Source organism: Caenorhabditis elegans, chromosome V, assembly GCF_000002985.6.
Source record: "Caenorhabditis elegans chromosome V".
Taxonomy (NCBI): Eukaryota; Metazoa; Nematoda; class Chromadorea; order Rhabditida; family Rhabditidae; genus Caenorhabditis; species Caenorhabditis elegans.
This window is the reverse complement of record NC_003283.11, coordinates 6901615-6929475: the sequence shown is the minus strand read 5'-3', so window position 1 is coordinate 6929475 and position 27861 is coordinate 6901615. Positions and strand designations below refer to the sequence as shown.

Below are 27861 nucleotides of genomic sequence, written 5' to 3'. Positions count from 1 at the left end.
ATTTCGGGAGGAAGTATTTAAGAAAAATTGATGCTTTACACGGACTATTTGTTAAAAGCGCTAACATGCAAATGTTGGATTTAATGAAGTAAGAAAGCTATACTATAAATCCCAAATCTCAGCTCAGTGAATATGCTTTAAAATAAAAATTAACTCAAATCAGAGCAGTTTTTGAATTTTTTCAACTCTCTTCAAAAATATTAAACGCACGTTAAATTTTGTATTGAAGGAAATATTATTCACTTTACTGCTTGCACTTGAAAATAGTATTTCTACTTTTCCACTTTAAAAAATCTCAAAAACCTCCTTGGCAATAAATCTAAAATATCCCCATAATTTTCCGTTCGTTTTTTCTGTCGTCTTTTGCTCCCGTTTGTTATTTTTTTTTTTGCGTTTTCCCAAGTGGTACCAGCACCTCTAGTTTTTTTGTTTTACAGATGCAAAACCAGTGAAAAACGGAACGAACTGAGTGAGCAGATATAAGAACGAAACCGACCGAACATTATCAGATCGACGATCGACAACGATGGCCGACAAGGAGGAGCAGGGAGGAGGCGAACAGGATGATGTCTCTTTTCTCCGAACGGTTAGTTTTATTCAAAACAGACAAAGTTCAAGTTGACAATTAGTTCTCCGGTTGACTTTTCGGAGGGGAATATTTCGGCTCTCACTTGAATGTAGATCGATAACATCGATAACATTTTGAAATATTAATTTCTGAATTTTTTTTTGCATTTAATTGTGTAGTACGGAATGTTGTACTTTTCAAATTGTGCAAAAATGTGCCACCTCGCTTAAACGAGTGAAAAGAAGAGGACCCTCCGGGGTGTAAGTGCGCGATTCGCAAATCTCGTAAAAAGAGAAACGACAAAAGAGAAAAAGCACTCTCCGCATATCCCTGTTTGATTGTAACATAAAGTCGTTTTGTTTCCGTATAGTTTAAAATTTTTTGAATACTCTCCTACCTTATGAAATGAATTCAATTCTACTACAATTGAGCATGTGTGAAAGTTTATAGTAACCGAAAAACTTACCATTGTATTTTTGCTCAAGTCAAAATCTAGTAAGATTTCTAGTAAAAGCTCCCATCTTAATGATAAGCTTTCAAAAATCTGCTTTCACTCGGTCGGAGGCGCCTCTCACCCGCCTCGCTTCCCAGTGAGCAAACTGTCGTTACAGTGTTTGCGGGATAAAAATACATATAAAGAACCCAAGTATGAAACACGTAATTCAATGTTGTCATTACGTTGCAGCGTGAAAAGAAAATATGGTACTTATGTATTACATGCCCTCATTTTATTAGTAATTTTTTAAGCCATGAAAAATAAAAACGTGAACCACAATTTGTATTTTTAGACTTAGGAAATAACATTTTCTAAGCCTAAAGAGGAAAAATGTATATCACGTTTATTTTAACTAGAGAAATTAATGACAATTTAATTTAATTTGTAAATGAGGGCATGTAATACACAAGTACCGAAAATATTGGAAGTGGGTTCAATTCACGTGTTCTATATTTTCATTTTCTCGTTAAAAACAACGTTTATTTTTCGGAGGTTTTTGTATGGCGTAGAAGATGGTCAGGCTGTTTTTCAAACATTGGTTAGTTGTGGTCAAGTATATTTGTTACAATGTTTGATTTATATTTATTAAATTTCCAGAGGTATAGTTAGATATCTCAAAATTCTTATCGTTGGATTTTACAATTAAGATATTAATTTATTCCGCGACTTCTTCTCTGTTTATTCATTTACTCGTATGCAAAAAAACTGAACTTTAACCTTTTTTGAATACGCGTGCGAATTGAGATGCTAAGAAAGGAAGTATGAGAGTGAGAGAGAAGGATTGAATCCAAAAATTCCGAAATGTTTTGGGTGGGAGCCGGACCCCAATGAATGTAATCCGGTGACGAGAACGCTGCCGATTTGGCACATTTAATCAACAATTTATAGCCGGATGGCGTTGAGTGTGAAATAGAGGGTGAGAGAAAAAGAGTGAGATGAAGTGACGAAGAAAACGAGATTTTTGGCAGAGTCAGAGGCTCTTCTGACAAACTACCTACCCTCTCTTGGCAACCACTACTTTTTGCCCATGTTTGCTTGAACTCGAAACAAAAAATTTAGGGGGATATTTGCGTGTTTTATGTGCTTCCGCATACATTCGGATCATCTCGAATTTCTTTCCTGCCAACACTTGTTTTGAATTTTTGGGGTTTTAGTAAAAGTTTTTTTCCGCAATTCTTAGTCAGAGTAGATAGTTCTTGCATTAATGTTTTGGTAACATCTGCCAGCTAAAAATCATCCAAAATTTGTAAAGTTGATACTTGTCGAAGATTACACGACGACTCTCTGTTAGTCAAACTTCTATAATTTTCAAAAGCATAAGAATTTTGATTGCAATTTTCTAGTTTCTCAAAATTTGAGACATTTCTACATAGCATGCACACTTCAACTCTAAATTAAGAACAATATGATGTCTGACTGAAAATTTGTGTCTTCACCCTACTAGATACAATTTTGCAACAAAATATGCTGCACGCATGTTGAAATTGAGAGAAACACTTCTTGTCATTCGCTTTTTTTTTGGTTTTATGACAACGCAGATGAAATAGTAAAATGACGAAGAAAAAAAGGAAGAAAATAATTGAAATTTGTGCATATATGAGTGGTGCCCAGGGTGGCGCTAGTCTCACTCTCACCCTCCCGTCCTTCCCCTACACACATCTTTTCTTAAATGTATGAAAAGAGAGAACTTGATGGGGCAAAAGCATGCGATTCTGAGAGACTTAGAGAGCTGACACTTTTGCTCGTAGACGTCGTGTTTCACTTCGTTTCGCTCCCACCCTGCCTCCTACTTCTTGATTTGTTTCGGCTTTTTTCTAGTCAAATTAGTATTAGGTGACATTGACCTTGTAGCTAGCCGCCTCTCTGAGCTTAGAAACCCCAGAGATTAGTTTTTAACTATTGCTCTGCTTGTTATTTACCAATCAAAAAATGTTTTTGAAACAAAAAAGCTCTGTCGAAGCATCAAAAAAGCAAAAAAATACGCGGTTAACTTAAAAAAAGGCGAGCACCCGGCGTCGGATCCTATTCAGTTCCTTTCCGTCTCTTCTCTTCTTCCCCTTTGGCCTCGTTTTGTGCATTCATCTCCCGTCCGCCTTCCAACTTTTTGTCCTCTCCTACGCACATACAACCCATAAACGTATTTCTGGGACACAGCTATTTTTGAATAGACCCTTTCCGGATTAGCCTTTTTGAAGCCTGTGATTATTGTTTTCATTAAATGCTTAACTTATCAAGTGCAACACTTCTTTTTGATTTTTTTAAACATAAACCTGCAGAACACAAACTTTGAAAATTTCGAAAAACTCATTTTGTTGCTTTAAATTTTGTGTGGGCCGTACATATTTAATAGGAGTCACACTAATTCATTTTTAATAGGACACAATGCAATTGTTTCGAATTTTTGACAAATTACCCTCTCATATTGTCACGCAACATGTGAATATGCCAGCGTTTTCTTTTTTTTTCGAAACAGACCCAGCAAGGGATCAATTACCTAGAATTATCAAAAGTTGAAGGGAGGCGGGTGACTCTTTTGATGGATTTACGAAATTTTGATTCGGACAGGTATATGCGACAGGAATCTGAGCAAATCGAATCTGCAAGAGAGTGCAGTGTACTATGAGAGCGCAGCTTGATAGTGATCTCACTTAGAAAACAAACAAGCTGCTCCTGGCTTTTGCCGATTTGATCTCGCCCACCAAGGCTTCATCTTCCCATTTCCATCGTTTTCCATTATTTTGCACAACAAAACTTGAAATTTTTCAAAAAGGGGCTCTGTTTGCAAAAAGCGAGAAAACTGAACTCAAAAATTCAAACTCCTAGAGCAAGTGGTGAATTTTCAGATAACTTTTTATTTTCCCATATTAATTCAGTTTCCACGTGTTGAAAAAATTTCGAATTTCGTGCAGAAAATTGCAAAAAAAGTTGTTTGTTTTTCAAAATTTAAATAAAAGTTGCATGTTTTCTTAGAAATCCTTGATCCAAATTTAAGTCTAACGTCTTTCTTCAATCAATAAAAAAATATCTAGATATAGATTTTCTCGATTTTTCTCTGAGATCCCTTCAAAACTACAACTCCAGTCTACTCCTTCCGTGCTATTACTACGATAATCCTAAAATATTACAAATCATCCCATATAAGTATAAGTCCTCTAGTTTCCTCCTTCTCCCGATCTCTCTTCGTTTTCCCTCGAGAGACTTATGTCGCCCATATGGCATTCAGCCGTCCCCCGGTCCCGCCTATTGTTTTTTCGTCGCTCTTTTTTTTGGCTCACAATTTTTGGTGACTCTTCAGTTTTCAGACAAAGAGACTCCACATTAGAAGTCTGCTCTAGGCAGCAAACTCATAGTATTTTGCCAAACAAGCATCCGCAGACAAATACACGCAAACACAATTACAACGCAGATATAAATATATTATTCAGTGATATGATTAGTTAGTTCCAAGAAATGGATTTTGATTTCACGGATATCTCAGATGAGGATCATAACTATGTTACAAAGGTTTGTTTAAAAGAACTATTCTATATTAAACGGAAAGTCTGGAAATCACAGAGGACAGAGGAAATGAATTTCTTTATTTTTGATAAAATTTTTATTTCCAGGGAGACATCGTCTGCCTCTCCTGCGTTGCCTCACACAATAGAGATGGAGTTCTCGGGTCAGAAAGGTTGGTGACATTTTTGGGAAACTTTTTCTTGAGAAGTTGGGCCTAATATAATTATTTTTTAAAAAGTTTTTTGAGCCGAAAATGTTTTCAGAAGACGATCTATTGAGAAATTAAAGTTGTGGATATACGGTATCCAAAAACATCAGAATCAGCGCAGTTCTTGATACTGGAGCTCAAGAACAACAATTTAAAAAATTATAAGTTTTTCCACAATAATTTCAGAGTTTGTTTGTGCACCGAAGGCTTTGGAAACCGGATGTGCACACTGGAAAACGTGTCGGACAAGGACATCCCGCCAGATATTGCAATGTGCATGCTTTACATCGATAACGCACTGTCGATGAGAGCATTACAGGAAATGATGTCAGCGGATAGTGATCATGTGAGTTTTTTTTTAATTAAAAAATAATTTTTCGCATATAATGGAAAGATACAGTTTTTGTTAATACTGAAACAATTTCAAATTTTAGAAGTCTGCATCCGGCGCTGGTGGTCACAAAACACTGTTATACGGACACGCGGTACAGCTGAAGCATGTTCAGAGTGAAATGTACCTCGCTTGTCTATCATCATGCTCTTCAAATGACAAACTTGCTTTTGATGTAGGAGTTCAAGAAACTAATGAAGGTTGGTACAACTTTTAAGGCAAAAGTTTTGAAAAATAATTTTTAGGAGAAGCATGTTGGTGGACAATTCATCCAGCATCCAAACAAAGATCAGAAGGAGAAAAGGTGCGCGTCGGTGATGACGTCATTTTGGTCTCAGTTGCAACAGAAAGATATTTGGTAAGTATTTTTTATTATTAAAAGAGTTTGTTTGAATGTAAAATTTTTTTTTAATTTAGCACTTAAAAAAGGGTAAAACCGAAGAAGAGGCAAGTTTAATGTTGTTGTTTTGTGGTAGAAATGTATTATTATTATTTCATCAAGTTCATTTGAACTCTAAATAAAACCGTAATCTTGAAATTTTCAGCACATGGCCTACAGTAAAGGCTACATGGTGATTGCCTCATTTCACCAAACACTATGGAATATCCAGTCAGTCAGTTCTGGAAGCATGAGAACAAGGAATATGGGTTAGTTAACACTGACAATGAGATTTTTTTAAACTTTGAAACTTTAGGTTTCCTCTTCGGAAATGACGTACTGAGGTTGTTCCACGGAAATGATGAGTGCTTGACAATTCCAGAAAACTGGAGTGAGCATCCACAACACAAGTGAGTAAGAATATCAATTTCTGAATTCTGAAATTCTGTTAATTAGGAACTTGTAATTTGGCAAAATATTGTAATCTAACGTTCCAATTTTGCAGCATGGTAATCTACGAAGGAGGCGCTGCAGTGACACAAGCCAGGTCACTATGGCGAGTAGAATTGATTCGAATGAAATGGCATGGTGCACTTGTCGGATGGGAGCAAGTGTTTCGAATCAAGCATATCACTTCAGGACGATATCTTGGAGTACTGGACAATTCTGTGCAATTGTACCATAAAGAGAAAGCGGATTTCGATCTTACTGCATTTGTGATGTGTCAGAATAAAGATCCAAAGAAGCAGATGCTGGATGAGAAAGAGGAAGAAGGAATGGGAAATGCTACAATCAGATATGGAGAGACAAATGCTTTTATTCAACACGTGAAAACTCAGCTCTGGTTGTCCTATCAAACAACTGAAGTTACAAAGAAAGGACTTGGAAAGGTGGAAGAGAAGAAAGCAGTTGCTCTGAAAGATGGTCACATGGATGACTGTTACACTTTCTTTATGGCTTTAGAAGAAGAATCCAAATCAGCTAGAGTCATTAGGAAATGTTCATCGGTTCTCAATAAATTCTTGAAAGGAATCGATGCATTGCAACTTGAAGGAAACCAATCAACGGATTGGACAAGAGTCGATCTCAATGAAGTTTTAAAATTGATGGAAGATCTCATTGAATACTTTGCACAACCAAATGATGAGCAAGACTTTGAGGAGAAACAGAATCACTTGAGAGCTCTTCGTAGTCGGCAAGATCTTTTCCAAGAAGAAGGAGTTCTTAATATGATTCTTGACACTATCGACAAATTCTCTCAAATGGAGGCGCTTCCTGATTTCGCTGGATTAATCGGAGAAGAGACTCATGTGAAATGGGAGCAGATCTCTACTTATCTGTATCTTTTGGTAGCTGCTATGATTAAGGGAAATCATTATAATTGTGCCCAATTTGCCTCAGCTCAGAGACTGGATTGGTTGTTCGGAAGATTAAGCAACCCACAATCAGCCGAAGGAATTCTTGATGTACTGTATTGTGTGCTTACTGAATCTCCAGAAGCTTTGAATATGATTAACGAAGGGCACATTCGATCTGTCATTTCTTTGTTAGAAAAAGTAGGAAGAGATCCAAAAGTGTTAGATGTGCTGTCGTCATTGTGCGAAGGAAACGGGATGGCTGTCAGAAGTTCACAAAACCTGATCACTCAGTACCTTCTGCCTGGGAAAGATCTTCTCCTGCAAACATCAATGAGGGATCACGTATCCAGTATGATGCCAAATGTCATGTTGGGAGTCGTTGAGGGATCTGCTCTATTTAGAAAATGGTACTTTGAAGCTGAAGTTGAGCATATCGAGACTATGACAAAACAAACTCCATACCTTCGCATCGGATGGGCAAATAGTGTCGGATTCAAGCCATTTCCAGGATCTGGAGATAAAATGGGTTGCAACGGAGTTGGAGATGATTTTTATTCGTATGGATTTGACGGAAAATCAATGTACTTTGGTGGAAAATCTAGACGAGTCGGCCACAAGTTACTGGAGAAAGGTGATGTCATCGGATGTTCCATTGACTTGACGATTCCTGAAATTAAGTTTAGTGTCAATGGAACATATATGAGTGGATCATTCAAAAAGTTCAACATTGATGGATATTTCTTCCCAGTAATGTCTCTTTCTGCAAAGGTTTCCTGTCGGTTTATTCTTGGAGGAAACCAAGGAAGATTACGCTATGGTCCACCGACTGGATTTTCAGCAGTTGTTGAAGCAGTCAACGGAGAACTTCAAATTACGGATTGTCTATCGTTTGGTGATCTGGGAAAGAATATTTTCAGTGGTCCACAAACAATTTTCAACAACTTGGAACCATTTATTCCAACACCAATTGATGTTTCCGCAACTCAACTGAACCATCATGCAACGGAAATGCATCAGAAATACGCTGAGAACTTGCATGAGCTTTGGGCAATGAGGAAGATTGAACTGGGATGGTCGTATGGAGAAACACGTTCAGAAACTTCCAGAAAACATCCATGTCTCACAAAGTTTGAGTACTTACCTGAAACTGAAAAGAAATACAATATCTTACTGGCACTCACAACAATGAAAACAATCGAAGCCCTTGGCTACCATCTCATTACTGAGGATCCTCCGTGCAGACTGAGAGCAGTTCGATTAGGTCCAAACTTCCAACAGCAAAATGGATACAAACCTGGTCCATTGGATACACATGAAATTCAACTTCCAGCCGAACTTCAACCACTCACCGAGGCGCTTGCTAGAAATACACATAACATTTGGGCTAAAGAAAAAATCAAGAGAGGTTGGACGTTTGGGCTCAGTGAGCACGTGGATGCAACACAAAAACGGTCACCACATCTCGTTCCTTATGAACAAGTTGATGAAAGAATCAAGCAAGCCAATCGAGAATCGGCAGCTGAAAATATCAGAGCTCTGCAACTTTTTGGAATCTTTTTAGAACCACCAGCGCATGAACACGATGAAGTTGCCGAGAAGGAGCTGAGAGCGAGAAAAGATAACACAAGAACATACAGAGCAGAAGCCACATATGCAGTCTGTGGAGGAAAATGGTATTTTGAATTTGAAATTTTGACTGCTGGTTACATGAAAATTGGATGGATGGATATCGGATCAACGCCAGAAATTCAATTGGGAGCCGACGATAGAAGTTATGCCTTCGATGGTTATCTCGGAAGAAAATGGCATCAGGGAGCGGAAACTTATGGAAAAGAATGGAAAATCGGAGATGTTGTTGGATGTTTCCTTGATCTCAATGATAGAACAATCAGTTTCTCTCTCAATGGAGAGCTCCTCCTTGACCCATCCGGATCTGAAATGGCTTTTGATAACGTAGTATGTGGAGATGGTTTGGTTCCTGCAATGACGCTTGGAAGTGGACAAAGAGGTCGACTCAACTTTGGTCAGCAATCCAACTCATTAAAGTTCTTCACCACATGTGGTCTGCAAGAAGGTTATGAGCCTTTCTGTGTCAATATGTATAGAACAATGCCAATGTGGTTTGCGAAGCAACTTCCAAGATTCGAGGACATATCTACATTGAAATCTGGTTCCATTCTAGAAGTCTCAAGAATTCCAGCAACAGGAAACAGTCCGCCATGTTTAAAAATTCTTCAAAAAGTCACAATTTCCGAAGGAGGTCCTTCAGAAAAAGCAAAAATGGAGTATATCAAATTGTCGCTTCCAGTTAAATGCAATGACACGTTTGTGAAAAATAAGTGAGTAGCTTTAAATATGAACTTTAAAACACGTTTTGTACTCAAAAATATTTTCTAAATAAAAAATTTCCAGAGACAAGGAAACAATCCGGCGCCAGCTGCAGGAGTACAAACCAAGATCCCAATCAGTGGTCAGTCAAATTCGAGCGCCAGGAATTCCGAAAGAGTTTGATGACAACAAGGAAAAGAAAGGATTCCTACGAAGCATGTTAGGTTCTAAAGATTCTCATGAATCCGATGATGATCGCCGCTCGAGGACCAACTCCAAACAACCAAGTGTTGATGGGGATGAGCCACCAGCAGTTAGGTTTGTAGTTTTCCCCATTCTGTTTGTTGTGTTATTTTTTCCAACTAGAAGTGAGTTTCGAGTGGTTTTTTTATCCAATTTTCCATAACTTAACTAATCCACAATTCAAACTTCTAATGTGATTTACAAATGGCTTCCTCTGAGAGGCTCCTACGCTGAAATGATAGAGTATTCCTGCGTTCTTCTTTTTCCTTGTATTGTTTTTAGTTTTGAACCTCCCTCATCGATCCCCTCAATAATTATTTCATCAACTCTCGTTCTATCGCTTAATTTTCCCAAATAAGATAGGTGTTGCAGTCAACGTCGGCGTGTTCTAACCCTAATGAACTTTGGTATGTATTCTTTCGACGAATCAATTCTGACGTGGTTGCACGTCAACGAAGAGGATAATCACAAGTGGCAGGATGTGTTGAGGTGTTTGAATTGTTTTAGAATGTTTAATAGAGTTTATCTTTTTTGTTTTGATTTGTTTATTTGGTACTACCACTCAGCATGTATTTCAAGCACGCACTTACTCATTGCAACTATTTTTTTTACAAAACTGCTAAACTTTTTCAGATGTTCAAAATTTCAAAAAAACTAAAATTTTAAACGAAACTTTATATTGCAACTTTCAACTTCCAACTTCCAATAGAGCTTCTCCGCTTTCTGTACTTTAAGCACATCCGATTTTCAATCAATAATTTTTCAATTTCAACTAACTTCAATTTCAGAAGAAGTCTACTGGAACTGCCACATGATGAGCGACAAATTGCTGAAGACAGTATGAGAGACTTAAACGATCGTCATTCTGAGAAACCAAAGAAGGGAGGTCTTCTAAGCAGGCTCAGAGATTCAAGTAATACTCGCAAAAAGTAAGAGTCATTAGAAAAATGTAGATAGATTTTAACTGAAATTATTTATAGCTTCAGGGATAGTGATAGAAGGAAAGAAGAAAAAGCTGCACAATTGCGACAAATGAAGGCAAATTCAAGAAGTTTTGATGCAGGAAGTCTTGATACGTCAACCCTTCCAACTGGTCAGAAGGATGTATTGGGTTAGTGTTTGAAAGTAAAAAATAAAAGATGAAGAATGGTAAACACAATGATAAGTTGATTCGACTCAACAGCAGCGCTTGCAAATTTTAAATAAAAAGTCTCATCTACAAAACTTTAGAACATTATCACGCTCTCCAATAGTCACTAGAACCTTTAGTAGTAGAATTATTCAGAAGAAGAAACAGAAGAGCAGGAGCCTATTTGGGTCATGCAAGACCAATTTCACGACGAAGATACAGTGTCCGGTGAGCAGTACGCCGCATCAGCCTCTCTTTCAGATCTTTCATCAACATTCTTACCTTTTCCATACCTTTTCCTCTGCAGCATGATACTCGCATATCATACTCCCTTTCTCTCATACCCCCATTACAAATCTAATTTCTAATAGAAAAACGAGTCTAAAATTGTAGCTTACTTCAAATTTTTCAGCCTCTAGCGAGATGCCACTATCCGGACCAGGTCGACAATTGACGATCAAGAGAAGTTCTATTAAGAAAAACAAAAAAGGAAAGAAGGTATATTAGAAAGTAGAGATTTTTCAAAGTTTACTTTTTTTCCAGGCCGAAATCGCTCTTGAGAAGATGGAACGAGAGAAGAAAGGCTCAATTATACCAATGGATGCTCAGCTAGATGTGCTCCAAGAAGGAGACGCCCATGCACTTGTTCACCACAAGGATAAGGTTGATGAATACTACTACGGTATCAGAATCTTCCCAGGGCAAGATCCATCTCAAGTATGGGTTGGATGGGTCACCACACAATACCACTATTATAATGTCAACTTTGATGGAAGTCAAGGAGTCAGAAAATGTAGATTCTCAGAAGCCGATCATCACGGAACTACTGTTGACAGGTAAAAAACTATTTTTTTTTGGTAGCTTTGACCTTGCATTTTTTCAGTGTGCAATCCCAAAACTGTTACATGGTTAATGTTTCTGAACTTTTGGCAACAACTCCTGATGTAGCAAACACCAAAGTCTCTGGAACTCTTATTGGTTGTATAATTGATACTTCAATTGGAGAGCTCAGTTTCCAAGTTGGATCTACAGATACTGGAATTAAGTTCAAACTTGAGCCAGGCGCAATGCTTTTCCCTGCTGCATTTGTGACACCAACTGCAACAGAGATTCTCCAATTTGAGCTTGGTCGAATCAAATACACATTTCCATTATCTGCAGCAATGTTCAAGTCTTGCGAGAAATCTCTCGTGCCATTCTGCCCGCCACGACTTACAGTAGAGCAAATCGAGTCAGTGTACTGGGCTCGTGTGCCCAATGAGACGTTGAGGACAACTGCTCTGAAACTTTCAGAAGTTCGCGGTAAGTGTAAAATGTAAAATAACTCTGCCCCATGCCAGGCTCGAACTGGCGACCTTGGCATTCCCTATTAACTATAAGTACCACGCGCTAACCGACTGCGCCAATGGGGCTTGATTTGCAGTTTCCGTGAAATAAAATTTGTTATCGGACTGTAGTATTGCGAAAACAAGAGACTTAGACAGGGAAAAATACAGGAAAAGAGAGTTCAGAGAAACTGGGCAGGTGTTCTTTTGTGTTGTTTAGTTTCTGTGCCGTTTATTGCGTACTCTTTGCCGCGCGAACGCACGTAGATTTTGAGTGAAGGGGGAAGAGGTACTCACTTACGCCAGCGCATAAAATATTGATTGCTCCATTTTCTCATCAATTTCAAATTTTTCCAGGTTGGTCTGTTCTTTGCAATGACCCCGTTCGAATTATGTCAGTCTACATTCCGGAAAAAGATCAGTCCCTGGATATTCTCGAAATGATTGAAATGCCCGACATGCTCGAATTCCACAGGCAAACTTTGAATTTGTATTGTAAACTTGCAAGTCATGGAAATCACAAAGTAGCGCACACCTTATGTCAGCATATTGATGAAGATCAAATTATGTATGCGATCAAGTCACATTGTAAGTTCCATTAGTTTCAAAACTTCTTTAAAATTTGAAACTTTAAGATCTATCCGGACCAATGAGGCAAGGATTTCATGATTTGCTGATTGGTTTGCACTTGATGAGTCACACAGCTGCCAGAAACAGTATGGCAAAAGAATATGTGATTCCACTGGTACCACAGCTGCAAATCAAAAATGTTTTGGATCCTGATAGTGAATCGAGGTATTCTTTTGCAACTTCTCTCGTTTAATATAAGACCCCACAAAAATCATTCAAAAAAAATAAAACTTGCAGATATCCCCAAATCACAGGAGAATCTGTATCCATGCTGTCACAAATGGCATCCGAACCAGTAAAGAAGCATGTGAGCAGAGAAGATGAAATGAAGTTATTACCACCATCGGTTGACTTCGAAGCTCTCAAAAAACATGTAATGGAATCTCTTCAATCAGCTACACACCATGCTGTCATGAACTGTAGAGATTTGATCGGAGGAGATAACACAAATCATTTTGAGCCCCTTTTCAAGCTTTTTGATCAACTTTTGGTTATTGGACTTATCAACGACGAGGAGCTTGAATGTCTTCTTCGTCTCATCCATCCACAAGCTTTTGATGAGAACTATGAGACTGGGACTACACAGAAAGGGCTAACACAGCTTGAACTAGCTGAACCAGTGAAAATTCAATTAGTCAGCATTCTCGATCATCTTTGCGATATTCAACTCCGTTACCGGATTGAGTCCCTTGTCGCGTTCACTGAAGGTTTTGTTGGAGAACTGCAATCCGATCAATGCAAACGTTACATGGAGATCAAGCAAACTGACATGCCACCCGCAGAAGCTGCGAAGAAAACCAAAGAGTTCAGATGTCCACCAAAAGAACAAATGTTCCGATTGTTGATGTGTAAAGTGAAAGAAGAAAGAGATCCTGAACTGATGGAGGAAGATGCAGATGTTGATCAATGCCCTATGGCTGAAGGTTTGCAACAACAGCTGAGAGATTTCTGCGAATTATTAGTTGGAAAAATTGGAAATGTGAAAGAAGGCGATTCTGATGATCAGTTGGCGTTGATAGAGTCTGAAGAAGGATCGTGGGTTGATTCATTTGCCCGGATTGTAGTCAAGGTGCCACCGCCAGTTTTAGAAGAAGGAATGGAAATGCAGAAGAAGGGAACACAAAACTTCAGGTTTGTTTATTCATTTTTATTGGGGTTGAATCAAATAATAATTTCAGAGAAATCATAGTCACAATGCTTCGAGAATGGGCACAAGCAGACTTTATCGAAAGCAAAAGTCTCATTCGCAATATGTTCAGACTTCTCCTTCGCCAATATTCTGGCATCAGAGAAATTCGTGATGCGATGTCTCAAACTTATGTGTTCCATGAAAGAAATGAAAAAGATGTGACAGACTTCCTGGTGTACCTCATACAAATCCGCGAGCTTCTTACCGTACAATTTGAGCATACTGAAGAGGCAATTCTGAAGAGAGGATTGTGGAAGTTGATGAACAACAGGATATTCTTCCAACATCCAGATCTGATGAGACTTCTTTCAGTCCACGAAAATGTAATGTCTATTATGATGAACATTCTCACAGCTCAGCAGGGAACCGTCGAACATGAAGGAGATGAATTGAAAGAGAAAGCACCAATCAAGGATGCATCTGAAATGGTCGTTGCATGTTCCAGATTCCTTTGCTATTTCTGCAGAACATCCCGTCAAAATCAAAAAGCAATGTTCGAACATCTATCATTCCTTCTTGACAATGCAACTATGCTTCTTGCAAGACCATCTTTGAGAGGATCAGTTCCACTTGATGTTGCCTACTCATCGTTTATGGATAACAATGAACTCGCTCTTGCTCTCAAAGAAGAAGAACTTGATAAAGTAGCCGTCTACTTGTCGAGATGTGGATTGCAGCCGAACTCGGAATTGATCACTAAGGGATATCCAGATATTGGATGGGATCCAGTTGAAGGCGAAAGATACATCGATTTCCTGAGATTCTGTGTCTGGATCAATGGGGAAAACGTGGAAGAAAATGCAAATCTTGTCATTCGTCTGCTGATTCGCAGACCCGAATGCCTTGGTGTTGCTCTGAAAGGAGAAGGACAAGGATTGTTCTCTGCTTTCAAAGAGGCTATCGCATTATCCGAAGACATCAGACTACTCGAAAATGATTCTCATCCGTCGTTGTTGTCATCTGGACTACTTGGAGAGAACCCAACGTATCCATCAAAAGATGCGGAAGGAGAAGATTACATCGATTTAGGAGCTGCAACTCTAGATTTCTACTCAAGTCTGGTAGACTTGCTCGCTAAGTGTGCTCCTGATCCAATGGCTATACAGGTACAAATCATTTTCGATTTTCAGAAATTATGTTTTATTGTTTCAGGCCGGAAAAGGAGATTCTCTTCGCGCTCGTGCTATTCTCAGATCTCTTATTTCACTCGACGATCTTGGTCAGATCTTGGCTCTAAGATTTACAATCCCCAATCTCGCAGCTCCGTCAATCGAAGGTTTGAAATTCAGAGTTGTATTTGATTAATTGTTATTGTCTAAAAAAGTGTCTAACTCATACCGTCCCATGTCCTGTTACAGCTGTCCGTCGTGCTAACGCCGTTCAGGCATCTCATACCCAGAAAGCCGTGATGGCTCACACGTTTGCTATGGTTGCATCTCTGGCGTCTGAAGTTTCCAACACCCGACGATCCCAAACATTTACCTCCGGCACCAACCTTGCTAAGAGAGGGTTTGAACTAATATTCATGAATTTTTCTTTCTAACCCACTCAAACCCTGTTTCAGATTACCTTGTGTTGAGGAGGTTGATACCGATGATTCCAAATCTTCTGATTATGCTTCGGTACATACTTCTTTTTCAAGTGGAAATGAATTATTTGCACCAAAGGCAGAAAAAGAAAAAGTTGATGTGTTGAAATTGAATGAAAATAAATATCCGATCATTCAACGAAGAAGATCCAGCCGATTCAACCCGATTGACAGTGAGATTTTGAATAGTGTCCTTGCATGATTTGTACTTCTTGTTCTGTATTTTGTTATTCTGTTGAAAACTTATCAAATATTGTATATTTCAGATACCGGACCGCTACCAGGCCTACTTCCAAACCATAAGGGATCAGTTTTGCTGTTCTTAGATCGAGTATACGGAATTGATCAACAAGATATGCTCTTCCATGTTCTTGAGCAATCGTTCCTGCCCGATCTCCGCGCTGCGACAATGATGGATTCGGTGAGATAAAACAATGTTTATCCTTTTTTATTATTTTTTACTTTCAGCCACGAGCTCTTGAATCTGATACAGCTCTTGCGCTCAATCGTTACCTTTGCAATTCTGTCCTGCCACTTCTGACCAATCACTCACACTTCTTTGCCGACGCAGAACATCACTCTGCTCTTCTTGATGCGACTCTGCATACAGTTTACAGAATGAACAGACTGAAATCTTTGACTAAAAATCAAAGAGATGCGGTTTCGGATTTCCTGGTTGCAATCACAAGAGAACTGCCACCAGCGATGATGATCAAATTGTTAAAGAAAGTGATTACGGATATTTTGACAATGAATGACATGAATGTTCTGGTACCACTTCGTTTAATCACCTTGCATTATGAAAGATGTGGAAAGTATTACGGGTCTGGAAATCACTATGGAGTTGCCAGTGAGCAAGAGAAAAGACTCTCAATGCTTCTTTTCGATGCTATTTTTGACACTCTTGGTAGTCGCCCTTACGATCCAGAACTATTCGGGAAAGCTCTTCCGTGCATGACTGCAATTGGAAGTGCCATTTCACCAGATTACACACTTACCAGCGGACTTGAAGATGTCAGAAATAAGAGAAGAGAGGAAGAAGGTGCTTGGATTCCACGAACTGTTGATGTCTCTCGTTGTGAAATTAATCGTGATCTCGAGAAAATGACGGAGCTGTTTGCTGAGCACTTCCACGATTCATGGGCGAGCAGAAAATTGGAAAAGGGATGGGTTCATGGTGATTTGTATTCCAGAGCCAATTTCACTCATCCACGTCTGAAACCATTTGCATTGTTGAAAGATTTCGTGAGTTTTTATTCCATGTTAACAACAATTTTCTTTTTTTTTTCAGGAAAAATCATTCTACAAGGAGAGATGCTCAGAGTGCTTGAAAGCCTTGATGGCATGGAATTACTCTTTCGAAATGATGGATAGAGATGCGAATGATAGAGCATCAGCTGCAAGGACTCTTTCAGGAACATCAATTTCCAACTTTGCTCCAAAACCAATTGACTTGAGCTCAATGACCTTAGAAAAAGATATGGTGAATGCTGCTGAAAAGATGGCAGAGCACTCGCATTTGATTTGGGCAAAGAAGGTGATGAACGATCTGAACACAAAAGGAGGATTCATGCCAATTCCTCTTGTACCGTGGGATTTGCTCACTGATTTTGAGAGAAGAAAGGATAGATTCAGAGCTTCAGAAATTCTCAAATTCTTGCAATATCACGGATATCATGTCAACTGGTGAGATCAATTAGAAAGTTTAACTCTTTTAATTTTTATGACAAATTGCAGCCCGAAAGACGAGCAATCTCAAAATGATCGTTTGAAGAGTGAGGGCGAGAGAACTTCCGTTGAAAAGAGATTTGCATACAATCTTCTGGAGAAACTGATTACATATTTGGAGCAAGCTAGTTTAAAAATGAAATCAGTGAAGCCATCTCAAGAATTGACTCGCAGGAATTCATTCAAAAAAGAGGGACAGGATGTCAAATTCTTTGAAAAAGTTGTTCTTCCATTGATGCATGCATATTTCAACGCCCACAAAAATTATTTCTTGGAGGGATCATCCATTGTTCAGACTGGAACTGCTAGTAATAAAGAAAAGGAAATGGTTGCCAAGTGAGTTTTAGTTGATCATTCCTTTTTAATTCTTTTTTTTTCAGTTTGTTCTGTCGTCTTGCCGCCTTGCTCCGTATCAAAAATCGAGCATTCGGAAGTGTCGCCAAGATTACTGTAAAGTGTCTTCAAGGGCTAACTCAAGCTCTTGACCTAAGGTATTTGACAATTTTCGCTATTGAAATGAATTATTTATGTTTTCAGAACACTGGTAAAAGTGAACTCGGATATTGTCCGTACATCTCTTCTTACTTTCTTCAATAACTGTGCTGACGATCTTTATGCTTCTGTTAACGAACTCAAGGTGAGTTTTCTAAGGCAAATACTCATTGACTCCAAAATCATTGACTACCTGTTCTCATTGCCTTCCTGTTCTCATTGCCTACTTGTTGCTCATTGTCTACTCGTTTTCTTCATCAGTCAAGAGGCACATACAAGGACCGTATTCCAAGAATACATCAAAGGTACATCTACTCAATTTGTTCATTTATTCAAAGGGTATACATATTTACAATCATTCAATCTGTACACAACATTTTGGGCAACAATTAGTAGTAGCTGAGTCATGTTTTAATTTATATTAATTTTGATAGGACACGCAAAGGCTGAGCAACATTCATTATCCATCAACATTAATAGCAACAATAGCACCAAAAAACAACAATTAAAAATTTGAAAAAAAGTGGCAAAGAACGTAAAATCAATAACAAAGAAATTTGGCATAAGAAATTCATTTGGAGTCGGAGTCAATCACTCGTTTTCGGCTTTTGAGCGTATAGGAACATGACGCGGTAGTATCAGACGTGTCAGACAAGGATGCACTGGAGTTGATGGTGGCTTTCGATCTAGAATGAAATAACCTCCAAAACTCTCTGAACTGAGTGTTTTCAAACTGGCGTATCTCAAAAAATACACATCTGGAAAACAAATGTCCAACTAACAAAATGATCAGAAATATTTTTTCTTTCTAATTCAATAGTTTTTATTCTAATACACCAACTTTTTGTAGAGTTACACGGAGTCAAAGCCATTTTTCCAAAATTCACAAAAAATTTTTAGAACTCTTTTGTTGTACCCTTTATAACTCAGTTTTCATTGAATTTCAGAAGATAAATTTTGTTGAATAGTGAGTGAAAAATATTTTTCCACATTTTACCAGTTTCAAGTTTTCGGATATTTTCAAAATGAATGTTGCCCAGCCTTTGCGTGTCTTATCAAAATTAATATAAATTAAAACATGACTCAGCTACTACTAATTGTTGCCCGAAATGTTGTGTACAGATTGAAAGATTGTAAATATGTATACCCTTTGAATGAATGAACAAATTGAGTAGATGTACCTTTGATGTATTCTTCGATTACGGTCCTAGTACGTGCCTCTTGACTGATGAAGAAAACGAGTAGACAATGAGCAAAGGGTAGGCAATGAGAAAGAGTAGGCAATGAGAAAAGGCAGTCAACAAGCAACAAGTAGGCAATGAGGACAGGAAGGCAATGAGCACAGGTAGTCAATGAGAAAGAGGTAGGCAAAGAGCAAGGGTAGTCAATGAGCAAGGGTAGGCAATGAGAACAGGTATTCAATGATTTTGGAGTCAATGAGTATTTGTTGTTTTCTTCTAACGTTAACAATTTTTTAAAGTTTGAAATAAAATTAATTTATTAGAAATGTATTTATTACTCGGAAATCGAAGAGTATGATGTAGGTTTCAAAATGTTGTAAACTCATTGTGATGTACTTTTTTTTAATTTTTTCTCTTCTTGCTTAACTTTAATTATTTTCAGGATGGAGGGCAATATTCATTGATCAGAGGACAGGCACTCAAATCATGGAATTCCTTCGAATTTGCCAATCAAATGATCGTTCCGGTGCTCACAACAATGTTTGCTCATCTGGCAAGAAATCATTTTGGAACTGATTTACTTTGTACATTGAACTATTCAATCTCAGAGACCAATTGAAAAATCTTTCAGTGGACGACATCCAAGCTGCATGCTACAAAATTCTTGATTCTCTGTACATGGTCACTGGACTGAGCAGCTCAATTTCGCACAGAAAAAGTATCAGCGGCGAGAGTGAAAAGTGAGATTTTTAAGTGGTACCTTGTTTCAATCCAATTTTTAGGCATCGTCCTGGACTTGGTCAATGTCTTGCTGCCTTTGCATCTTGTTTCCCAGTGGCATTCCTTGAGCCCGAGTTCAACAAAAGCAACAAGTTCTCGGTTCTCGCAAAGTCTCAAGATCAATCAGTTCAAGTGCAAGAGATGCTTCAAAACTTGTCAACTCACATTCCGCATTTGGAAAAACTACTGACGGACCTTGAAACTGTTGCAAACAACAATACAATGTACTCAGATGTACCTAATGTTTATGACGTGGATCTTCCGCTAATGTGCTCGTATATGGCCCATTGGTTTAGTGTTGGACCAGATGGAAAGAGAGATAAGGAAGATCAAAGAGCAAGTGTTGTACAAACTACTAGCGTTAGTTGTGACCACATTAACAGAATATTCAATGCTCTTCTGAAAATGATTCGTAATCATGTGGGAATTGAAAATGCTCCATGGCTTTGTAGAGTTAATTGTAAGTAGAAAAGTTATTAGTTTGGAAGTTATTGAGTAATTTTAGTCTTTGCTGTTCAAATCATCCAAAACGTCACATCTGATCCCGTTCGTGAATTTGTACTTCCAATTGCCGAGAGGCTTCGAAGAATGAGTGAAAAAGCATACAAAGAGGAAGAGCACATGCGGACTCATCCAGATGATGCTGATGAGGGAACCGTTGCAGAGGTTTGTGTAAAATTTTATAACTATTTGAGTAAAGAAACTATGTTACTTGTTTCAGGACAACGCTCGCCTCGTCCGTGACACTTACGCATTCTTCCCAATTCTCATGAAATACACGGATTTGCATCGTGCTCAATGGCTCAAAACACCAACGTGGGAGACGGACGGAGTATATGAAAATGTAGCTGTCATCTTCCGTATTTGGAGTCAAAGTCAACATTTCAAACGTGAAGAGCTGAACTATGTGGCTCAATTTGAAGAGGATGCTGCAGCCACGGGCGGTGGAGACATGAAAACTGGAAAGGCGGCGATTGCAGAGAGAAAGAAGAAGAGACGGGAAGGACAGGTTAGTGAAATAAAAACAACATTTACTTAAAAATGAAAATAAAGTTTGATTGTGAAAAAATAAAAAAATAATAAATACAGGATAAGATGAAAGAGTATTTCGACAGAAATGGAAGACCGATTGTAAGTTTTGACGACCTTTCTGTTTAGCAACCAAAATATTTTGTGTCATCGTCGTCGTCGTTTTTTAGTTCAACCTATCATTATTTTTTAAAAATTATTTTATTTTCAAAAGAATCCGCTGAATGCAGCAATCTGTGCTGCGCATGTCCCGCAAAACTTTTCTATCCTCTTCTTTCCTATCATTTTTATTTTATTTAGCATCCATTTGAAAATAGAGAAAATTGAAAAATTTCAGATCAAAAAAGATAAACATGCTGCAAGTATTGTCATTGCCTGTTTGAAGAGATTACTACCAGTTGGGCTAAACGTCTTTGGAGGAAGGTAAAGGCTTAATCTCAGGTTCAGTTTGTCATTTAACTGTGATAACTATTTCAGAGAGCTCGATATTGTGCAACAATCAAAGGAGAAGTTCATCCAGAAGGAAACTGAAGAGAAGATTCGAGAGTTCATCAAGGGTCTTTTAGAAATTCCAGTCAAAACAGATCCAACTGACAAAAATGCGTGGCAACTTTCCCTCTACCGTAAAATAGGTAATCTCCTGAACATTAGAAATTCAGTACAAACAACTTTTATTCAGGAAAGAGTCAAATGCGCGGCAAAGACGAAATGTCACAAGATGCTGTGATTGAGAAAATCTTCAATATGGGACAAGTCAGCGCCATTCTCCACACGGTTCGTTCTCACTCAACAATTTAAACCAGAGCTTTGCCGTCCTTGTTTTTATGTTCTTCACTCGTGTAAGCTTGTCCATGTGTCCGTCCATTTCAGATCACTCGAACCAAGGACCGACGTCGTCGAGCACATCATCGGTGGAAGGTATTGTGGTTTTTTTTTTCAATGTTATTTTTTGCCGTTCACAAAAATCTCCACAATTTTTATGTTTATAATTTATTTAAATGTTGACGTGTTCAGTACAATCGGAAAAATATTAATATCGCTCAAGTGAATCACTCGGACGTAAGTTGAATCTGTGCTGGCTATGAGCTTCTTAACTTTTCTGTCGGTGTTTTTTTTTTCTCTTTCAATCAATTTCTATTCTACACTATCACTTTCAACTGCAATTTCAGCGAAATGTTGTTTTGTCAATATCTTGTTATGTTTTATCTCATTTAGACGGAGCATCCGCAAATGCAACTGTCGCAAGCATGGAAAAAAGTGGTCTCGACGCAACGAAAACGTGCCGTTGTGGCGTGTTTCCGCATGGTTCCACTGTATGGAATTCCAAGGTGAGATTCCATTTGAATTGAATGATTGTTGCTAACTAACATTTGCTCGCTGTGTGTTTTATGTTTAGTTGTTCATTATTATTTGGTGTTGGAGGTGTCAATAGGACGGCAAGCTTTTTCAAGTGATTTATCAATCAGTTGTGCTCATAATTTGTTTGTTAGATGACTTCTCGAATGGAGAAGGAAGACATTTGGAAGAAGGTGCTTACCCTCCAAAGAAAACGAATGGCTATCTCCCTTATCACCGCTTCTCATCTGTACAAAACGGAACTGTAAGTTTTAACTAATGGTAAACTCGTGGACACTTCGGCCGACTCAACTGCAACTATAGGTTACTAGGTTTCCATAGGTTACATGAATGAATCAATAGAGCCTCTACTAACGTACTAGGACATCCAACTGGTTCTAATCAACAGGTTACTCAACAACTTCCAATAACATTTACGAAAACATCTAGTAATGACAGACTTTTTGAACAAATTTATTTTAGGCATCGTGGTATCAACTTTTTCCTTCCCGCATTTTCAAGGCTTTGGATGGAAGAAGAAGATGCTGGACAAGATCAGTTGATTGCTGATATTTGTGTACGTTACTTTTTACATAAAGAAAAATTATCAGAAGTCTAATTTTCAGTCTGGAGTTGAAGAGGAAGAAGGTCCAAGAATTGAAATTATTATGGAAGAGGGAGTCCCAATTGTTGCAAGCTCCGAAGATACAAAAGAAAAGGAAACCAATCCAGATCCTCTTAAACAGCTTATTAGGTGCTTCCAAAGAGCAGCAACCAGTGAAGAAACTGCGGCTTCAGCTATTCACGAAGACAGTCTATACATCAGATTTGCTGATGTTATGGCAAAATCAATCCATATCGAAGAGGAAGACGGAGAAGACGGAGAAGAAGGGGAAATTGATCAAGCTGCCAAAGAAGAACAATCACAAGCTCTTCGCGGTGAGCAGGCAGTTTTGGCGAGCAGAGGAGCAGCTATCATGTGCCTCATGTACCTGTCGGCGTCTGGAGGTGAACCAAATGAAATGGTCGCTCAGACTCTTCAGCTTGGAATTCATTTACTCAGCGGTGGAAACGTTGAAATTCAAAAGGTGGGCTTTGATTTGAAGAAATTTTTTGTTATACTTTCCTACATTTAATTTTTCAGATGCTCATCGAATATCTCCAGCTCAAAAAAGATGTTCGATTCTTCACTTCCATGGCTGGTTTGATGAACAAGTGTTCCGTTCTCAATCTAGAAATGTTTGAACGTCAAATCAAGGTACCCACAGACACTGTAGTTTTGTGTTTGATTCGGTTGCGTTCCACATCTAATCTATTAAAATTCTCAAACTCTCCAATAGATTGTGAATAACCCAACACCCCCTTCTAACCCCTAAACCAATTTGCAGAACGTTGACGCCCATGGCGCAAACGAACTGCTCTTACGTCACCTCTCATCGAAAATTCGACATCGATCCCGGCAAGATCGCCTCGGCGCACAGGTTTCGAGCCCGCATATTATCTCTATCAACTGTCTTTTTTCGCCTGATTTGCTTGAATTTTATAGTTTTTTTTTGTTTTTTACTGGGTACCTAGGTTCAAGTACAATTTCAAAAATTCTGGCCGCTGCTCTTTCCCCTCTCCACTTCTTCAAATGTGTGCAGTGATTTACCTTAAATATCTAGTGGTTTTAATTTTGAATGATTATATTTTGGATTATGGCTGAAATAGGGAATGGCCGGTTATTCGTTTGAAAATAAAAGTTACACTCTTATTTTTCAGGCTGAAGGTCTTGGAATGGGAGCTGAACTTGCATCGGGCGACAATCAAAACTTGAACGATGCAGACTTCACATGCTCACTGTTCCGGTTCTTGCAACTCACTTGTGAAGGGCACAACCTGGGTATTATATTCTCACTCATGAGCTAAATTGATTTTTCAAATTGTTTTAGAATTCCAAAACTACCTCCGAACACAACCTGGGCATACAACAAGCGTCAACTTGATCAACTGCACTGTCGATTATCTTCTTCGTCTTCAGGAGTCGGTTATGGACTTCTACTGGCATTATTCTAGCAAAGAAGTAATTGATGAAGGTGGAAAAGAATACTTCCTTCGTGCAATTCAAGTGTGTAGTCAGGTGTTCAATACACTCACTGAGTCGATTCAGGTAATAATATCTAAATTAGGAAGTCAACTATTGAATTTTAAAATTTAAGGGTCCATGCGTTGGTAACCAGATGACTTTGGCCAACTCTCGCCTTTGGGATGCCATCAACGGTTTCTTCTTTCTTTTTGCTCACATGATGGAGAAACTTTACAAGAATTCTACCCAACTTGAACTTCTCCGAGAGTTCCTTAACTTACAAAAAGACATGATTGTTCTCATGCTTTCCATGCTTGAAGGGAATGTTTTGAACGGTTCAATTGGTAAGCAGATGGTGGACGCTCTCGTGGAATCCCAACCATCCGTGGAGAAGATTTTGAAATTCTCGGATATGTTCTTGAAGTTGAAGGATTTGACCACATCTCAAGCCTTCCAAGACTTTGATACAAATCAAGACGGATGGATTAGTCCTAAAGAATTCCAACGTGCAATGGAAAGTCAGAAGATGTACACTGTAGAAGATATTACATATCTGATGATGTGTACTGATGTTAACAACGATGGAAAAGTTGACTACATGGAATTCACTGAACGATTCCACAATCCTGCGAGAGACATTGGTTTTAACTTGGCAGTGCTGCTTGTCAACCTGAAGGAGCACATCACAAATGATCCAAGACTCGAAAAGATCATAGAGAAGGCTCAAACACTTCTGGAATACTTTGACCCATTCCTTGGAAGAATCGAGATTATGGGATCATCAAAGAGAGTTGAGAAAATTTACTTTGAAATTCAAGAATCGTGGCTGGAACAATGGGGAAAACAACAGATTAGGGATTCGAAGAACTCGTTCCTTTTCAATGTTTTGCAAGACGATGGCGGTGACCAAGGAAAACTTGAAGCTTTCATCAATTTCTGTGAAGACACTATTTTTGAAATGCAGCATGCCGCGGCGATTTCTTCTGGGGATAGTGACACCAAGATGGAAAGAGCTATCAAACAGAGAGACTATTTCTTGCAACAAACTTCTGCAGAGTAAGTTATTTTTATAATTTAGTAGTTCTAGAAAATAAAACTCATAATTTCAGCCACATTTCTGAAACATTCAAGAGCGGTTACAACTATGGTATCTCGGCAGCGTCAGCACTCAGTCCTCAAAACATTTCAACAACGATGAGGAATGTTTCATCTTCGGTTCGACAGATGTCATGGACACAATTGCTTTATGCAGTCATAATTCTTTTCATCAGAGCAGGATTGGCGATTGGTTGGGCAGGATATCTCCTTCTCATGACAATATTCAGATTCGGCTATTTCCTGACGACGTCATCTGAAGAGGAAGAAGCCGCGAGACAAGAAAAGGAACAAGCAAAGATGAATAATGAGTATGTGTGAATCTCAAAACTAAGTTAGAAAAAATATTCTTTTTTTTCAGACATCCATCATTCAATCCTCCAATTATACAAGAATTCCATCATTCTCATGTTGGAGTGACTGCCTTCGGAGTCGGTATGAATGCAGATCATCTGAATGTTAACTCATTGCCAGACTTCGTGCCACCTGAAAGACCAGAAACTCCTGAAACAGTATTAGAAGAAGAAAAACCTCTTAATCAAGAAACTTCCCCACCAACATCCCCAACTTCTCCAGCAAGCAAGGCACCAAGCATTTATGAATCTATCGGTGCACCTCAAATGGTTCAGCTCCAGTCGGAAGCTGACTTCCAGCAAGGTCAATACGAGCCGAAGATTGCGGAGTCCAACTCCACAAAGAGCCGCGGATCTATACTTGTAAGTTTCTCAAGTGTTACAGATGTACAAAAACTCAATATTTAAATATTTCCAGAATATGCTTGCAAGAAACTTCAAAACAATCGAAAAGATCACTTTGTACTTGGCTTTCTTCATCAATGTTATTCTTTTGTTCCACAGAGTAGATATCTCACATGCTGAAAATGGTATGTTTCGATAAATGCGGTTTTGCTTTTTAAAAAATAAGTTTTTTAGCTGAAGCTGCATCGGAAGGAGACGACGATGAAGATGCTCTTGAATCGATCTTCATAACAGGAATGCAATTCCCATACGTGGAATATGAGATCACTGGATGGATGTTAGCACAAATTCTTTATTGGATTAGTGTTCTTCATTTGTCTACTTCATTTGCTCTTTTGGTCTCATTCTATCAACTCAAGATTCCACTTATCACTTTCAAGCGTGAGAAGGAAATTGCCAGAAAATTGATGTTCGATGGTTGCTGGATAACTGAAGAAGACTCGGAAGAACTAGGAATTGTGGATACTTTCATGTGGTATCTTGATAGAATTGTTGTCTCTGCAAAGTCATTCCCGATGATGTACTGGGACAAGTTTGTCCGCAGAAAGACTCGTTCAAAGTTCAAGGATCAAGTAGACGAGGAGACATTGACTTCGATCTTGGGAGAAGAGAAAATGTCGACAGATTCCAGCTACGACTACAGATACTCCTGCTGGTTGTGGATTGGTGTGATCCTTACCAATGGGCAATTCCTGTACCGTGTTGGATACCTTCTCTGCTCAGCGTGCGGAGTGTTCCTATCACCATTCTTCTACGCTTTCCACTTGATTGACGTCGTGCTCTCATTCCCTATGTTAAAGGCTATTCTTCAATCAGTTACACACAACTTGCAACAACTCATTCTCACCATCATGATGACACTTGTAGTCGTGTATCTCTACACTGTCATCGCGTTCAATTTCTTCCGTAAATTCTATGTTCAAGAGGGTGAAGAGGGCGAAGAGCCAGATCGAAAGTGTCACAATATGCTCACCTGTTTCATTTACCATTTTTATGCCGGAGTGCGTGCCGGTGGAGGTATTGGAGATGAGCTCGAGAGTCCATATGGCGACGATTTGGAATATCCAAGAATGTTCTACGACATCTCATTCTTCTTCTTCGTCATTATTATTCTTCTTGCTATCATGCAGGGTAAGTCGCTGAACTTCATCACCAACTTTGAAACAAAATAGTGCTCTCTGATTCTGATTCCACTTGAAAATAGCTCTCAAAAACTTCGAGGGTTATCAATTCTAAATTGAACTGTCGCTTTGATAAAATATGATGCAACATCCTCTTCCAAAAATTGAACATTTTTAGGTTTGATCATCGACGCTTTCGGAGAGCTTCGTGATCAACAAGAATCTGCAACTGAGAAGCTCGAGTCATCATGTTTCATTTGCGACATCGGCAAAGAAACGTTTGATCGGATGCCTCGAGGCTTCGAAATTCACACCACCAAAGAGCACAACTTTGCCAATTACCTGTATGTTAAATGCTTTTATTCAACTGTTCTAACTTTTCAAACTTCTAGGTTCTTCTTACAACATCTGGTCAACAAAGACGAAACAGAGTACACTGGTCAAGAAACGTACGTACGTGAGAAGTACGATAATCGAGACTGGGACTTCTTCCCTGTCGGAGAGTGTTTCGTCAAACAGTACGAGGATCAATTGCTCCAATCATAAAAAATCTTTCATCAGCAGAATTCTTAATAGAACAAATGTTTCGGGTCAACTCAATGTTTAGGTGTTATTCGTTCCAATTCTCATCACTAGTATTTTTCGATTCTGATATTCTTTTTCAATTTTTTATGGAATATGTCGTTCTTCGTTATTATTCAGAATTGAGCGACGTTTTTAGTCTGTTTAATTGTTATATTTTTTCAACGTTTCAAACAACCAAATCATAACTTCAAACGTGCCTTAGCGAACCACTTTGGGTGATAAACAACTATTTTTGTATTTTCTAGTTTCATTTTATATGTTTTAATAATAATAAAAATTATGAACAAATAACAAATTTCATCATTTCAAAAATGATGGTGAGTATAAAACTTCCGGTGTCTAAACGTGAAGTTTAATAGCAT

At 38.5% G+C, this 27861-nt stretch overlaps 1 protein-coding gene and 5 non-coding genes across 21 annotated transcripts; 4 read left to right on the top strand and 2 right to left on the bottom strand.

Moving 5' to 3' along the window:
- Positions 1–437: 437 nt before the first annotated feature.
- Positions 438–27795, top strand: unc-68 (Ryanodine receptor; the record flags this gene model as incomplete). Of its 16 annotated transcripts, none has more annotated exons than NM_001356679.3 (49): positions 438–586; positions 4670–4734; positions 4957–5116; positions 5205–5361; positions 5407–5519; positions 5707–5809; positions 5857–5950; positions 6046–9237; positions 9311–9544; positions 10258–10398; positions 10450–10580; positions 11011–11096; positions 11142–11434; positions 11482–11900; positions 12281–12511; positions 12559–12718; positions 12791–13684; positions 13732–14848; positions 14895–15018; positions 15101–15251; positions 15307–15503; positions 15597–15751; positions 15799–16575; positions 16622–17016; positions 17068–17394; positions 17439–17549; positions 17596–17695; positions 19174–19315; positions 19363–19471; positions 19514–19971; positions 20017–20177; positions 20233–20520; positions 20601–20642; positions 20878–20963; positions 21018–21172; positions 21220–21314; positions 22031–22140; positions 22359–22452; positions 22502–22963; positions 23020–23133; positions 23637–23757; positions 23807–24024; positions 24074–24996; positions 25050–25346; positions 25397–25751; positions 25807–25918; positions 25968–26924; positions 27093–27258; positions 27307–27795. In NM_001356679.3, the coding sequence occupies 49 exons, from the start codon at positions 527–529 to the stop codon at positions 27458–27460; spliced, it is 15606 nt and encodes a 5201-aa protein (NP_001343688.1). The 16 variants fall into 16 exon arrangements, with proteins under 16 accessions (NP_001343688.1, NP_001343808.1, NP_001343695.1 ...); NM_001356680.4 differs by lacking the exon at positions 22031–22140 and adding an exon at positions 21756–21868 and having other exon boundaries at positions 527–586; positions 27307–27787; NM_001356687.3 differs by lacking the exon at positions 438–586 and adding an exon at positions 4515–4568 and having other exon boundaries at positions 27307–27460.
- Positions 3604–3748, top strand: Y57E12B.6. The gene has a single exon (NR_068987.1). It is a non-coding gene; the product is annotated as an Unclassified non-coding RNA Y57E12B.6 (non-coding RNA).
- Y57E12B.9 lies at positions 3642–3789 on the bottom strand. The gene has a single exon (NR_068986.1). It is a non-coding gene; the product is annotated as an Unclassified non-coding RNA Y57E12B.9 (non-coding RNA).
- K11C4.11 lies at positions 11916–12068 on the top strand. Its single transcript, NR_068985.1, has one exon. It is a non-coding gene; the product is annotated as an Unclassified non-coding RNA K11C4.11 (non-coding RNA).
- Positions 11926–12010, bottom strand: K11C4.t1. The gene is given in 2 exon segments: positions 11926–11961; positions 11973–12010. It is a non-coding gene; the product is annotated as a tRNA-Ile (tRNA).
- On the top strand, positions 12135–12273 carry K11C4.9. The gene has a single exon (NR_068984.1). It is a non-coding gene; the product is annotated as an Unclassified non-coding RNA K11C4.9 (non-coding RNA).
- Positions 27796–27861: the final 66 nt, after the last annotated feature.